General features: G+C 49.3%; 1 protein-coding gene across 1 annotated transcript in view; it reads left to right on the top strand.

Annotated features, from left to right (window-relative positions):
* Galnt2 (polypeptide N-acetylgalactosaminyltransferase 2) overlaps positions 1–14,910 on the top strand; it is a 124,424-nt gene that overhangs the window by 100,942 nt on the left and 8,572 nt on the right. The window contains exons 7-13 of the mRNA XM_051201836.1: positions 4,350–4,471; positions 6,275–6,362; positions 8,079–8,166; positions 8,608–8,711; positions 11,573–11,699; positions 14,003–14,095; positions 14,283–14,366. Of these exons, the coding sequence (XP_051057793.1) occupies positions 4,350–4,471; positions 6,275–6,362; positions 8,079–8,166; positions 8,608–8,711; positions 11,573–11,699; positions 14,003–14,095; positions 14,283–14,366 (706 nt within the window). The remainder of the gene's footprint in view (positions 1–4,349; positions 4,472–6,274; positions 6,363–8,078; positions 8,167–8,607; positions 8,712–11,572; positions 11,700–14,002; positions 14,096–14,282; positions 14,367–14,910) is intronic.

The following is a 14,910-nucleotide window of genomic DNA, read 5'->3' as shown; positions in this document are numbered from 1 at the left end:
GTCAATGCTTTTAACTGCTGAGCCAACTATCCAGCCCAGCAAGGACTTTTTTCTTTAATTTTTAAAGTGTGTGTGTGTGTGTGTGTCTGTGTGTGTGTCTGTGTCTGTACATGTCACATGTGTACTGGTGCCCATGGAGACTAGAAGAAGGCATCAGATCCCCAGGAGCTGGAGTTACAGAAAGCTGGGAGCTGCCTGATGTGGGTGCTAGAAACCAAACTCAGATCCTCTGGAAGAACAGCAAGTGTACTTAACCACTGAATCATCTCTCCAGCCCCCAGAATCTTAAAAAAAAAAAAAAAAAAAAAAAAGCACTTGTTAAACATTCAATATGTGCTCTATGCTGCTAGACATTGGAGGGCACAAGGATAAGTAAGTGAAAGCTATTATTCCTGCCCTTGGGGTGCTTGCATTTTAATTTTGGAAATAAATATGAATGTGAAACTATAATACAGCTTGAAATTGCAGGGCAGCACATTAGTAAGTATATGGAGGGCTTAGTGCACAGTGACATCAGTCAGAAGATGCTCACTCAGCAGACACAAAGGAAATGAGGCTCTGTAGAGAAGAACAGTCTTTGGTTGGGGCCAAAGAATAACCTAGGTAAAAATGAATCTCATGAGGAAGGCACAGAGGCAAGCAACAGAAGGCTCACTGGACTCAAATCAGTGTGGCCAAACCCAAGGTCGCCAGCCCATATCACACAGACAATCTCAAGTCAACCACAGAGTGTCTGATCCCCCAGTTCTTCTCCAAATAACTCTTACCTAAAAAGGGAGGTCGACAAAGGGTCAGAAAAGAAGTGGGAAGAGTAGGGAGGGTAAGGGAAGAAAGTAACTGGTAAAATACCTTAGCTAGCCAGAGTGCTTCGGTCCACTCAGAACAGCGTATCTAATTAGCCCTTGCGTTATTTTAGCTAAGGTTCTTCCCTGATAAGAGCCACACCTTTTTGCCATTTCTGGGACTGTGGGGAGCCAGATCATGACCTGTGTAGACCAGCAGCATGAGTGACAGCTGAGCAGAAAAGCACATGGAGCTCAGGTGCATGAGAAAGCTGTGTGTGTGCATGGATCTCAAGCCCCACATATGAGTCATAGCACAAATGACAGTTAATTAGCAGCTTAGGGTTGGTACCACTGTCCATAAGCCCTGAGAGCCCCGTCTCCCTCCTCTCCTGTCCTGTTCTAAGTACCATTGCTGCCATCTCTCTTCTAGTAAGTTGTAAATCCCATAATGCAGTGTGAGAAATCTCTCCGTTACTGTTTAAAGATATTAAAAAGTATAGAGGTGAACTATGAGGCTCTGCCCCAAGTTTGCTGCTGCCTTCTATATGTTTACACTCTGTCCATGCAGCCCAGACAGTTCCTTTCAGGACTCTCCCATCAGCTTCTCTGAAGAATCTTTCTCCTTTATTATTAAAGGGAGTTTTCTCAGCTAAGAGTTCTGACTTGACTGTGAGTTTCTGTTTCAGCTCCTTAAAGTGTTGTTGCAGGTTCTCTCTGTGTCATTTTCTTTTTTCCCCCCCCCACCGTGTATGTGTGTGTGTGTGTGTGTGAATGTGTGCATGTGTGCATGCGCGCGCGCACCCCCATGTACCTTGAGAGGCCAGAAGAGGACACCAAATTCCCTAGAACTGGAGTTACACATGATTGAAATCTACCTGACATGGGTTCCGAGAACTGAACCCATCTTCTGAAAGAACAGAGAATGCTTTTAACCACTGAGCCGTTTTTCCAAATGTTTTTCTTTCACAAATTGTCATAATACATAGTCATTCCTTGCATATGATAGGTCCTTGGCACCTGCTGCCCTCCTGAGTCTTTATTTGTGTCTCTGCAGTCAGATTTGATGCACCTAGCCCTCGTTTTCTTTATATGTATCCTACTGCAGGTTTGTCAGAATCCTTTGGAATATGTAAGTTGATATTTTCCACAGATTTAGAAAACGATTGGCCATCACATCCTCAGGTGCGATCTGGTGTCATTCATCAACTCCGGCTGAATGTAACTACTTCATATCTCTCATAGTCACTTAAGCCTTTTGTTCCTCATATTTTTGTCTCCAATTTCCTGGGTGATCTATTTCTGTTGACTGTCTTCAAGTTCCCTGGTCCTCCTGCCAGCTCTCTTCTGCCTTGAAGATCATTCAGTGAGATTTTCATTGGAGATAATTTCATTTTTGGAATACCCGTTTAACTCTTCTTACAGTTTCAATTTCTCTTCTGAGATTTCCTACCTGTTCACTCATTAAAGCCATCATTTCCCATGAGTTCTTGAACATAGTAATAGCCATTTTTAAATCCTCGTCTTTGAATTCCAACATCTGAGTCATCTCAGGGTGACTTTCAATTGAGGCTTGTTTTTTCCCCCTTGAGTGTGGTCCACATTCTCTTATTCCTTCTCTTGCCTACTAATGTTTCACTGTATGATGGATGTTCTGAATGATGTATTGGAGGTATTCTGAGTCATTTCACTTTTCTCCAAAGAATATTAGCCTTTGATATTCAGGGAAGCGTAATCACCAGCTGTGCTTTTCACTTCTGAAACAAATACCCAGAAAAAGAAGCTTAAAGGCAGAAAAGGGTTATTTTGGCTCATAGCTTCAGTCTTTCAACCCTTGTCACTTGATCCTGTCATTTGGGCCTGAGGTCAGGTCAGCACCACAGTGTAGAAGACTGTAGTAGAGCAGGGTTTTTACCTCATGGCAGTCAGAAAGAGATATCGTCTGGGAAGACATTTGTATCCTTCTAGTGACCCATTTCCTCCAGCTAGGCCCCATCTACTTAGGCCCCACCTACTTCCCACCATCTCCATTTCCCATAGTGCCACATGGTGAGTTTGACATCCATGGATTGGTCACTGATAAGGCTGGCAGCCTTACAGCCCACTCACCTCTCACCACAGCTGGGGACCAAGGCTTCAACATGTGATCATTTCTGGGGTGCGGGTGAGCTTAATACCCAAGTCATACCCTGGCTGAAGACCTTAGGCTTACACATAATGTAGGTGCTTTTCTGTACTTTTTGTTCAGACAAGTGCATTTTGGGTAGATCCCTTATTCACAAACCCATTGCATTCTAAATGTGATCCTTTTGTAATTTCTGTAGAGGGCAGAGGTGTTTTCCTAACTTTGTTTACTTGGCAAGGTCCAAATTCCAAAACCCTGTGTCCATTGGAGAGAGCAGCTAAGCCCTTGGCTACTCTGTTCTCAAGATACTCTGCTTCTGTGGCTATCAAAGCGAGGAGTTGGCCATAGATTTTAGTGGCTTATCACCAGATTTGGGGCCTTTCTTGTTTTCCTTTCCAGCCACTCTTGCAGTCCTGCACTTGGTTCCCTGACTTCTCAAGCTGGAAGGGCTGCCCTTTAGCAGGTGGGATGGGACTTAGAGAAGTGAGGACAAGCCCCTGTGGACCTGGGTCTCACTCTACAATTCCCACTTTCAAACATTGAGTCCCCTCAAGTTTCTTCCCTGAGTGACTTCTCGGAAGCCCTTTCAAACAGTTTCTACGTGTGTTTAGCTTCCCGGTTAGAGCCATTACCTGAGTGAGGTCATGTGGCTTGGAGTTGGAAGTCTTATCTTTTCCCTGATGTAACATGCAGTTAATGTCTTAGTGTTGCTGTGAAGAGGCAACATGGCCACTGCAATTCTTAAAAAAGGAAAGTATTTAATTGGGGCTGGCTTATAGTTTTATAGGTTTAGTTCATTATCATCATGGCAGGACATGGCAGACACAGTGCTGGAGAAGGAACTAATAGTTCTACATCTGGATCAGCAAGCAGCAGAAGGGGACTATAGTCCACACTGGGTATAGCTTGAGCATATAGAAACCTCAAAGCTCACCTTCCACCAACAAGGCCACGCCTACTCCAACAAGGCCACACCACCTAATAGTGCTACTCACTATGGGCCAAACATTCCAACATACAAGTCTGTGGGAACTATTCCTATTCCAACCACTGTAATAAGATTAATAAAATCCATTTTGCTAGTGTAAAAAGGAACTTAAAGCACTTGTCCTTACTCATCATGAAGAGTCATCCAATCCAGGTGTAGAATGTCATGACAGCAAAATGCTTTCAAATCATACATTGGATATTTTGCCAAGGGCAACTTCCATTATTTGAAGGCCTTGCTTGGGGACAGTAGCCTTAGGAAAGGTCTTTCCCATCATCTGATGAGCTATTGGAAGTCCTGCTGGGTATCTGTCCCAATGACTGCAGAGCAGTGCTGTCACACCCACAGCTGATGTGCAGCTCTTCTGGGACAGGGCATTGGTGCTTCTGGCCATGCCAGGAAGGCTGTCAGGTTGAACTCTTCCCGCTCATGCACTTTGAACTTATCTTCACAGGTCTGATGCGATCTCGAGTCCGAGGTGCCGATGCTGCCCAGGCCAAGGTCCTGACCTTCCTAGACAGTCACTGTGAGTGTAACGAGCGATGGCTGGAACCGCTGCTGGAGCGGGTTGCTGAGGTGAGCCTCGGTCACACAAAGAGTGTGCTGCACATACTGGCTCTGGGTTTTCTTGACACTAGGAAGGATGTTGATGCCCTGCACATTATTTCACGGTGTCCCGTTGATACAGAACAGTCACTTTGCCCAAGGAAGACAGGTTCTCTGAAGCTGGCAGGAGCCTGGGAAGAAGAATTGGCCAATCACAGGGAAGTACCTTCCCTGCTCATATACAGGAATATACGTGGCCAGCAGGGCTGTCCGTTGGTAGGAATGCCATCTGGGGGGATGTCTGGGGAGAGGACTGGGGTGGCTGCAGTAATAGTCCTTGACTCTGGTAAGGACAGGCTACCCACCTGTCCCAGGCCTACCAGGAGAAGCAAACTGGTTACCACAGTGCCCTTGGTGGGTTTGTCAGGTGATCTTTGGCCACACTCGGGCACATTCTGCCTTCTGGAAGCAACATCACTGGTACTGTGTTTAGCCTAGTGTTATTTTTCTTGCCGCATTCTTGTCTTATTGACTTTCTTTCCTGCTGGGGGCAGTGAAGCAAATGTAATGAAAGGATACCGAGAAAGAGCACATTCGGCCTGCCACATAGCACAAGTAGCAAGAGGCAACAAGTCACAAAATACTAAGCGACCAGAAGCTGCTGGAAGCCCTATCTCTGCCCTTCACTGGGCTCAGGTGGCACACTAGGTGCTTTCTTCTCATCTTATAAGTGAGGAAACTGGGTTTCAGGGGACTTGAGTAACATCCAGAACCTCATGGGTGGTGGGGTTGCCTTGTGGGCTCCACTGATCCCTTAGCTGTGTCCTGTCTTACACACCCATCCGTGTGAGACAACCTATCCTAGTGTCCCAACCCCACAGCTTCTTACTCTGTGAGGCCATCACACTAGAAAGCAGAGCTTGGGCTAGCTGCCCTCAGTGTCAGAGATTCGTGGGGTTGCCAGCTCACAGGGGATGTCACAGTCCCGTCTCTCCCCCCATAGCTGAGAAGGGAGTGGGCCAAGATGATGGGTCCTTGTAATGTCTTCTCAGCGGAATGACACTCAGCCCTCCAGGGCCAGCCTGATGACAACACGGTGACAACACGGACTGCTGCTCTGTTTTCCATGGGCCAAAGCTATTTCCCGTTTACCTGCAAGCAGGCAGGGTGGGGCTTCGTGTGCCAAGCTCTGCCAATCCTGTTGCTGAACTTCTTTCTAGTGTTTCTTCAGCTAACAATATCCTCTGTAACTCGGGGACCACACGCCCTCTCTTTTATGAACTGTCAGTGTGAGGCAGAGCTGAGTTTGAAGGTCTGAGGAGGTCAGAAGCCTTGTGTTTGGTCTTAGCAGAGTGGCATGAGAAAAGGGGTCTGTGGAAGGTAGGCGCGTCTTGAAGTTGAGTTAGGCTCTGAAAACTCCAGTCAGTTGCCGTGGAGATGATGACCGCCACCTCTTTTGCCATCTGCACCCAGAAATTGTTCCTGGCTTTGTGTCCTGGGCACTTCAGCCATGAGTTCATTCCTGAGCTACACTGGTTGCAGCCCATGAGAGGGTGGCAGGCAGAGGGTGGCTGAGCTGAGCTCGTGTGACACTGAAGTCTACCCAAGGTTGAAATTTAGGAGTTGTCTCAGGGCCACTGCATAGCCTGGACCTTTAGCTGAGATAAGTGTCCTTTAGCAGAAGTGTCCAGGAATCAGCTGTCCCCTCTCATGCCACCACCCCTACCCATCTTGCGACAGTGATATCTAATGGGAAGGCCTCTTGGGATGATGGTGGCTTTTGCTTTGCTGGGGTCATAACAAGTATTCTTTCCTTCCTTTGTCCCTGCTCAGGACAGGACCCGGGTTGTATCCCCCATTATTGATGTCATTAACATGGACAACTTCCAGTATGTGGGTGCCTCTGCTGACCTCAAGGGTGGTAGGTGTCAGCTGTGATTGCTCTACCTGCTGGCTCGTTCTGTCTGGCTAGGCTCCTGACCACTGCTGTCCTATGGTCATCAGTGACATTAATAGCATTAATAACCTCACAGAAGGGACCGGCCCTGCTTCCCTGGCAGAAACACCAGCCCCACCCACCACCCTGTTATCCCATTCCTGTCTCTCCCAGAGCTAGGGGAATGTGTGCCATTCCTGCAGATGGAAGCAGAGGGGCCTCTGCCACTGACCGGCTGGACTGAGCCTCCAGCACTGCTACCAGCAAGAGGCGGGGCTCGAGAAACTCCATAGAGCTAGGGATTTGCAGGGTGGGCCTGGAACCTGTGTTTGTGTCCTCTGCCTGTTCCAGCCCTTCCTCTTGTAGTCTACATGCCCAGCCAGCTTGCTGCCCTGCCAGCTTGCTGCCCTGGAGTCCTGCCATCTTGCTGCTGGCCCCCTTACTGCCCGCCCACCAGGCACCAAAGCCTTGGATGCTGGCCCTTCCTCCCCAGCCTGCTTCACCACTGGGTGGCCTTTGTTTTTGTGAATGGACCAGCATCTTGTAGGGCCACACAGCCTACAAATGCCACCTTTTGGTCGTCCTCCGGGAACCCAAGAGAAATTTGTCTAAGATTCTCCTTTGCTTCTTAAGAATTGTTGAGGTGCCAGCACTTGCTGGCGGGAGGGAGACTGTGTTAGACCAGACTAAAGTCATTGCTACACACGGATAGAGCAGCTCACGCTGTCCCCAGTCTAGCAGCCCAGTCCCCTCACTCCACAAATAGCAAGGAACAGGGTGGAAAACAGCTCCTCTTCCCCCCCCCCCCACATCCCCACTGTTAGCTAAGCTGGCCTAGAACCCAAGACCCTCTTGCCTTAGCAATCCTCATGAGTGCTGGGATTACAGGCCCACCATCACACCATAGCACTTAGCCTGTAAGATCGTATGTCCCTGGGCCCTGGAAGGTACTGTGCAGGCCGGGAGAGCCATGGGCCCCGCAGATGAGCCATGTGCTAAACTGTGTTTCTGGGAGCCAGTTGTGGTTCATCTAGGTCCCGAGGTCCCCAATCTTGTGTAGGTATAGTGGTATCACACACAGTTCTCATATTTCACACTAGTTCTTTTACATTTTAATGTTAGAAAAGCCAAGCTAGACATGATGACGTATGACTGCAATCCCAGCACTCAGGAGGCGGAGGCAGGACTGCTGCAAGACCAACCTAGGCTGCTAGCAATACCCTATGTCAAAATTGTAAAAAAGGTTAGAGGGGCAGGAAAGATGGTTCAGAGACTAATGAACATGTCCTATACTTCGGAGGATCTGAGTTCAGTTTCTAGCACTCAGATCAACACTCAACTCCAGTTCCAGGGCTCCAACAGTCTCATCTGACTCTGTGGGCACTTACACCCATGTGTACATACCCACACACAGACACATAACCATACATGTAATTTGTTTTTATTGTTGTTGTTTTAAAGAAAACGCAGGCCTGTGTTTGTTTCGGAGTGTTGAGAAGATTTCACTATCCCCATGCCCACCCTGCTACCCATTTCCCTGGCCCACCCCAGGTGTTACCTTCCCTCCTCATCCTTTTCCCTTTGGTTGGTTAGTTGGCAATGAGTCCTATCCACATGCACTCAATGTCAAGCTATGAGGATGGGACAGCCAGGTGTGAGAGACCACATCTTTTCATTGCTATTTCTTCTCTGGGTCGGCAGGTTTTGACTGGAACTTGGTGTTCAAATGGGATTACATGACGCCAGAGCAGAGGAGATCCCGGCAGGGGAACCCGGTTGCCCCTATAAAGTAAGTGCAGCGTACTGCAGGAAGCCCTCCTCAGGGAGAGCCCAGACTCTGGTCCCTGCAGCAGTGTGCTTCCAGGATACTGGGGCTCTGTGCCTCCCACCCTCCGAGTCCCTGGCCTCCCCTTAATGCCACCATGTCTTACAGTGAGGAAATTTTAGGTTCTTTTTCTCAACTTACAAGGCATCTCGGCTGGTTCTGTGCTATCTCCTATCAATGCTGTAGTGTTTTTTGTAGCAGGATGGAACTGTATGCTGTGGCCTTACGTGTTACTTCTGTGGTTATCTCATAAGTTGAGGCACATAAAAGCTGAGGGTCCCAGCCTCTGTGGGACCCCAGGTGGTGACTGAAACCCAGTGGAGAATGAACAATCCCTCAGAGCAGAGGACAGATGCCAGCCTGTGCTGTGAGTCTAACTGTGCCCTTGCTCTCCTCCTCCTGCAGAACCCCTATGATCGCTGGCGGCCTGTTTGTGATGGACAAGCTCTATTTTGAAGAGCTGGGGAAGTACGACATGATGATGGATGTGTGGGGGGGAGAGAACCTGGGTATGTACAACCCTCTGGCCTCAAGTCCACTAATGTCACTGTGGTGAAGTATAGGAGACAAGGTGGCATGTTAGCAGTTAGGAAGCCCCAATGGGCATACCAGCCCCCGAACTTGCATATGTGGGTACACACACTCTGACCACAGGGAGGACAGTAAGATGTATTCCTGGTGTCAGGGTGGAAGAGACTAAAGTTCAGGTCATCCCTGCACAGACACCAGGTTCTGTCCCATCCTTTGTCCTGGGAGTTCAGAATGCATGCCTTCGAAACTGGAGAGAGATGGCTGTTTCCATGGCCAGGGCCATAACATGTGGAATGGTAGTGGGGCAGGGGCCTGATGGGTTAGCCTGCAGTAATCATGCATGTCATATAAATGGGCCCTGAGTTCAGGTCCTTCTCCACTACATTTTTTTTCCCTTTTTTAATGACCCATGGAGATCGTGTTTGCCTGTGAATGGGATGTGGTCACTTTACAGAAAGTGATCTGCATAGGCAGCTGTCTTGACTATCTTGCATGACAGATAAAAAGACTCTAGTCAGCTTGTCTGGGGTTTGTTTCTGTTTTACTTGAAGCCTTTGATCTCAAGTGCTTGTCATTCAGAGATGACTCCCCTCACATTGAAGAGTTTAGTTTCTTTCGTTCTTATGCAGGTGTGCCTGGGAGGAAAGGGGACAAGGAGAGGGAGGGAGAGGGACACCACTGTCACTTTGAGTAGTTTTTCTTGTGACAGAGACTTTGATAGTTTCTGTTGGCTTAAAAGAACCGCTTCAGCTAGCCTGTCGTTGGAATGTGTCTTTTGAAGTTGAAGTTGGTGGAGACATTTCATCTGGTAGAGGACGCCTCTGCCCGGCATGATGAAAAGCTGCTTCCAGCTCTGGCTCTGTGGCGAGGGAAAGGGAGGGGTCATGGGTCAGCCTCTTTCCCGTGCTGCATTGTGATGTTGCTCCTGGGTGGGCTTGGGTGAAGTTTTGTGAGCAAGAAAAGCTTTGAGGTAATGAACCTGAAAGGTCCCTGAGCCTCTTGGCACTATAGGTTCCAGGGACTAGAGTCACCCAATGGGGAAATGTGTCATGAGCTCAGGAGGCCACATCTCAGGGACTTGTATGCTTCTGAGAGCACAGATTGACAGACATACTCAGCCAGCCTCCTGCGTCTCACTCTACAGAGATTACTTTGTATCTAAGGTGACCTGGCCTGGAGCCCAAGAGAGGAAAGCACAGCTTTAGTGGCATAGGCTTCCCTTATATTCTACTTAATAACCTGAGGGGTTGGGGAAGGCAAAACCCTTGAGTGGAAGCCCTTTCCTTCTAGGAGGTCTGGTGTCCTCTGGTCCCTGGCGGGTGCCCTCTAGGAACACTTGGAGGCTGAGCAGAGGGTTTGAGCAGGACTGCCAGGCTTCCGCAGAGCTCTGCTGGGTGCCACACAGACTGCTGGCACCCTACAGTTCATACAGGTTTGATGGCTCTAATGTTGGGAGAAGGAAAGTGAGAAACATCAGAGCCTTGTGTATTCACCTGGTAAGACTGCCTGTCTTCCTGACCCAGAGTTTCTTATGTAGGAAGCAGTTGCAAAAGGGCAAAGGTGGGCTTCAGGACAGAGCTCTCCTTTAGGCAGGGCCAGGTGGTGGTGGGGATGGGTGCTCTGTGCTCCCAGGGCCATAAAGGAGAGGCCTATGGAAGGCATACTCCATGCCCAGGGTCCGCAGGCCAACAGCAGAGTGGGGATGCCCAGGGCTCGTGTGAAATCAGGATTGAAAGGGGCTGCCATGTACTCAGCCTTGAAAGTAGCCTGCCTGACCTCAGGCTGCCCCTTGTTAGCTCAGCAGATGCCCTGCCCAGAAAGCTCGCCTTTGTGTCTTCATTCATAGGAGTTTTCTTCCTGAGATGAGTGCCTTACTCAGTTGTTTTTTTTTTTTTTTTTTTTTTTTTTTTTGATGCTAGAAAAGTTGAGAACAACCCCCTGCATCCATTCAGGTGGGGTTAACCTCACAATGCAAGGGGATTGGTTAATCGAATCTGTTCTTTCCAAGGGAATTACTCCTATGACTTTAGCTCGCCCTCCCTCCTCCCTCCCCTTCCTTGGACTTGAGACAGCACTGACCAAGTGACTCTGCTGTCACGATAGCATGCCAGTCTAGAAGATTTAGCCCTCCACCAACTTTACGGTTTGCAAAGATCCTGCCTCATCTTTTTCTCTGTTCCCTTAGGAGGCTATGCTGGTTCTGTGTATCTCTCGTCATACCAGCCCATGCCAAGGGGTGTGGCCAATGGCTAGAGAGAAGCTCATTCTTACATGGTATCTTTCAGAGTGCCACTTGTTGGTCTTCCTGCTTAAACTTAGTTGTCTTGCTAGGGTTAGGGGACTGTCTCTGGCCTCTGTCTGGGAACTTGGTTGGCACCTGGACCTGCTGATACATGAGGGTAATAGACAAGAATTCTTCCCCCCACTCCAGAAGGAAAGCCCAATGCATCCTGGTACTTGGTCAGTTTGCAGTAAATAGTATGGAGGATCATGGTCTGTGCACTCATCTCCAATTGACAGCTGTGGTGTTACTAGAATGCACATAGTCTTGGTCTGGGAGGCATTTGCTTTCAGACCAAGAATCATCCTTTGGAGATGTCTGGTCCAGTGTTTTCCATGCATGTTCAATTTTGGATGTGCTATGGAGTTGGTCTGCCTGGGATGCATACAGCGTTTCCTCTATAATAGGTTCTAGATCAGGTTCTGGAGAAGCAGCCCCTCATTGATTTCCCTTGGCAATTGAAAGTGGGCTATGGTAGGTTGGCTAGGGCAGGGGTAGCTGTGCCATGGAGGCAGCAGCTATAATAGACTGATGGCTGCCAACTTTTCTTCCTATCAGAGATCTCATTCCGAGTGTGGCAGTGCGGTGGCAGCCTTGAGATCATTCCTTGTAGCCGTGTGGGACATGTGTTCCGGAAACAGCATCCCTACACGTTCCCAGGTGGCAGTGGCACCGTCTTTGCCCGGTAAGTAGTGAGAGGCCAGACCAGCTGTCTGCTGTCTGCTCAGAAGGCACCCTGGAGCTGTGTGGGGACAGTGTCCTTCGACAGGCATGGCCCCCAAGCTAAGGTGCAGGAGCTAGTGTGCAAGAGAGTATTCCAGTGAGAAAATAAACTGTCTCCCAGTGCTCCGTGGAGGTTCAGAAAGGCACCGTGGCAGGGAGGGGTGCAGGTGTGGCCACTAAAGGTGGGGTGACGGGAATTAGCACTGGGACGCCGGGAAAAGACTACCATGCGATGGTCACAAAAACCTATACAAGTATCTCAAAGGGGCAACTGGCTTCGTGCTATATTGCTCTCACAGCACAGATACGAACAGAATTGTGTTCTTCCTTCATGTACTGCAGTAGCAAGTGCTGCTGGCTGAGTCATTATAAAAAGCAGCATTGCTGCCTAAATGTCCTAATGGCAACACATCTGGAGCCAAGGTGTCCACCCCTGCCAAGGGCTGTCCTGGTGCCCCACATAGTGAAGGGCATACCAGAACAGCCCCAGTCTCAAGACAGTACAGCCCCATGGCCTGGCCACTGCTTGAAGCTCCTCCCTCTTGGTGTCATTTCAGTACAACTAAATTTCAGCATGAGTTCTGAAGGAGCAGACATTGAAACCTTATCAGGGGGCAAGTCACACTGAACTCCAGCCAGAAGACATTGTGGCTCATAACTGATTAGTGATTGGCAATAGATGTTAGTAGACAAACAAAAAACTGAAAAGTTGCTTGATCCAACCAGGTTTTTCCTGGGAATCTTTCTTTTCCAGTTCTAACATGGTAGGTAGCACACACCTTTTATCCCAGTGCTCAGAAGGCAGAAGCAGGTGGGTGTCTGTGAGTTTTAAGGCCAGCCAAGGCTTCCTAGTGAGGTTCTCTCTAAACAAACAAAACTGAGTCAGATCTCATGGGGCACAGTGTGAACTTAGACCTTAGGGAGCAGACGGCAAAACCTCTATGCCAGACAAGATATTTCTAATGCTCACCTGGTCAGCACCTTGGGGAAATGCAGTTAGGTAACTGGGACAGGCAGGAGGACAGGGGAACAGGTTTGACAGGTTAAAGACACACAGAGCTCCCTGTGGAGATGGCACAGGAGTCCACCAGGCTACTAAGGTGGTGTGTTCAGATTGTCAGACCCAGGGGAGTTAGTGCTAGAGTCTGCAGGATGCTTCAGAGGGTTCTGTCCACGGGCACTGCCTGTGTTTAGAGACAGAAGCTGGTGGCAGTGTCACGTCACGAGCCTCTCTGCATGGCAGATGGGAAGTGGAAGGCGAATTCTGGGAGCCTCCACCCCTGCCTTTCACCATATTGTGACTCTACCAAAGGATGTGGCCATGGGTTAGGTCAGAGCCTCCTTGATCTAATCATTTCTGCTCCTCACAGACACACCCAGAGACCCAGAGGTGTTTCATCATCTGGGCACTTCTGTGAGTGTGCACTTCAAAACCACTCACTTCAAAGTTAGTTTTTGCACTGTACACTGTGAAATGAGGGCATTTTCACATATATTTCATTTCTGGTTATCGACCTTGAGGTGGATTTCTGGAGTTAGCACCAGGAGTCCGAGGATGGGCACATTTACATCTCAGTGGCAGCAGCCTGGCCCCTCCCCCATCGAGGGACAACAGGAATATTTATCACTTTATGGGGAAGATGGAGGCCCCACATGGAGATGGGTTTAGTAATTACAGCTCAGACAGTGTGACAGGTTCGGCATTTAAAAGGCTTTACTGCAGGGGGAAAGCTTTACCTGCTGGGTGACCACTGCCTACCTGCCATGCTCATTTTGGAAGAGCATGTTAGGCCATGTTTCATCTAGCAGGGAAGGGTCTGCTGGTGCCTGTGCTTACAGTGGCCCTTCCTAAGGGTCATGGCTGCAGGCTTTCTTTACATACTAGAGCTAAGGACAGTGATGTCCCCACTCCTTCATGCTGTCATTTCTAATCTACACATGGCTTCCCACAGCCAAGGTCACTTTCCCAGTGTGCTAGTGTTGCTGCATCCACTCATGCTGGGGCGACTGGGGCCTCCACTCGGGGCTCCTTCTCCATGGCACAGCAGGGCTTTTGTCTCGGTAAGTGTCTACACTGTCCTTGCAGCTTCTGCTTGGAGATACCTTGTGCTGCAGTGATTGATGGTGGTCCCGTGGGCTTAAACAGACCCTGAGCTAGCTGCTGCTACAGCACACCCGTTGGCACCATCCTTATTCACACTTCAGACAGGTGACTCTGGGGAAAGGATGGAGGCTACAGCTCAGGAAAGCTAATTTTGTTTTCAGGAACACCCGCCGGGCAGCTGAGGTCTGGATGGATGAATACAAGAACTTCTACTACGCAGCAGTGCCTTCTGCCCGAAATGTGCCCTATGGAAAGTGAGTGCTATCTGCCTGCTCCATCTAGTGGGTAGGTTGGGAGCATGCGGGGGTAGCTTGCAGTGTCAATAGGGGCCTCTGCTCTTTGCCAGCAAGGCCCTGGTGGGAGGTGAGCAGGCATGGGCACCACCTAGGCCATATTAGTCTCCCCGGCATTCAGAACTGATTGTATCTTCCTTTCCTCCAGTATTCAGAGCAGGCTGGAGCTCAGGAAAAAGCTGGGCTGCAAGCCCTTCAAGTGGTACCTGGACAATGTCTACCCAGAGCTGAGGTAAGTCCTGGGGCCTGAGTACATACTGTGAAGGCTGAGGAACAAAGATGATCAGAGAGGCCATAGAGGCCTCATGCTTCCTGGGAGCTGCTACCAGCGAGAGCACGTGGTCCCACCACCACAGGTCCCCACAGATGCTCTCTTGCTCTTTGGGAGCCTAGGAGAATCACAAAGCACCCCTGATTTGGTTTGTCCCCTATTATTGAGAGGTAGACCAACGAGGCAGAGGCTGTCTCCCCATGAGCACACTGTCTCCAGGACTTAACTCTGCTCCTCTGTCCTCTACCCCCAGTACCCTTCAGCTGTTCCTGCCGTTTTAGTGGGTGTAAGGAAGGGTTAGCAATGATGGTGACCCACCTCCTATTGGAGGGTGAATGACAGAAACGCCCGGCTGAGCTTTGCCTCGACACCGCTCTACCCTGTAAACTGCCAAGGTCTGTGTCCGAATGACTCCAATGTCCCAGTAGAACCAGTGGGCCTCTGGAAACAGGTGCTGCTGGGTCATCTCATCTTCAAGGGTGCGCCCATTTAACCATTGCCACAC

The sequence above is a fragment of the Phodopus roborovskii genome, unplaced genomic scaffold (genome assembly GCF_943737965.1).
Source record: "Phodopus roborovskii unplaced genomic scaffold, PHOROB, whole genome shotgun sequence".
NCBI lineage: Eukaryota > Metazoa > Chordata > Mammalia > Rodentia > Cricetidae > Phodopus > Phodopus roborovskii.
The sequence above is the reverse complement of the archived record's forward strand: the minus strand, read 5'-3'. Positions and strand labels throughout refer to the sequence as shown.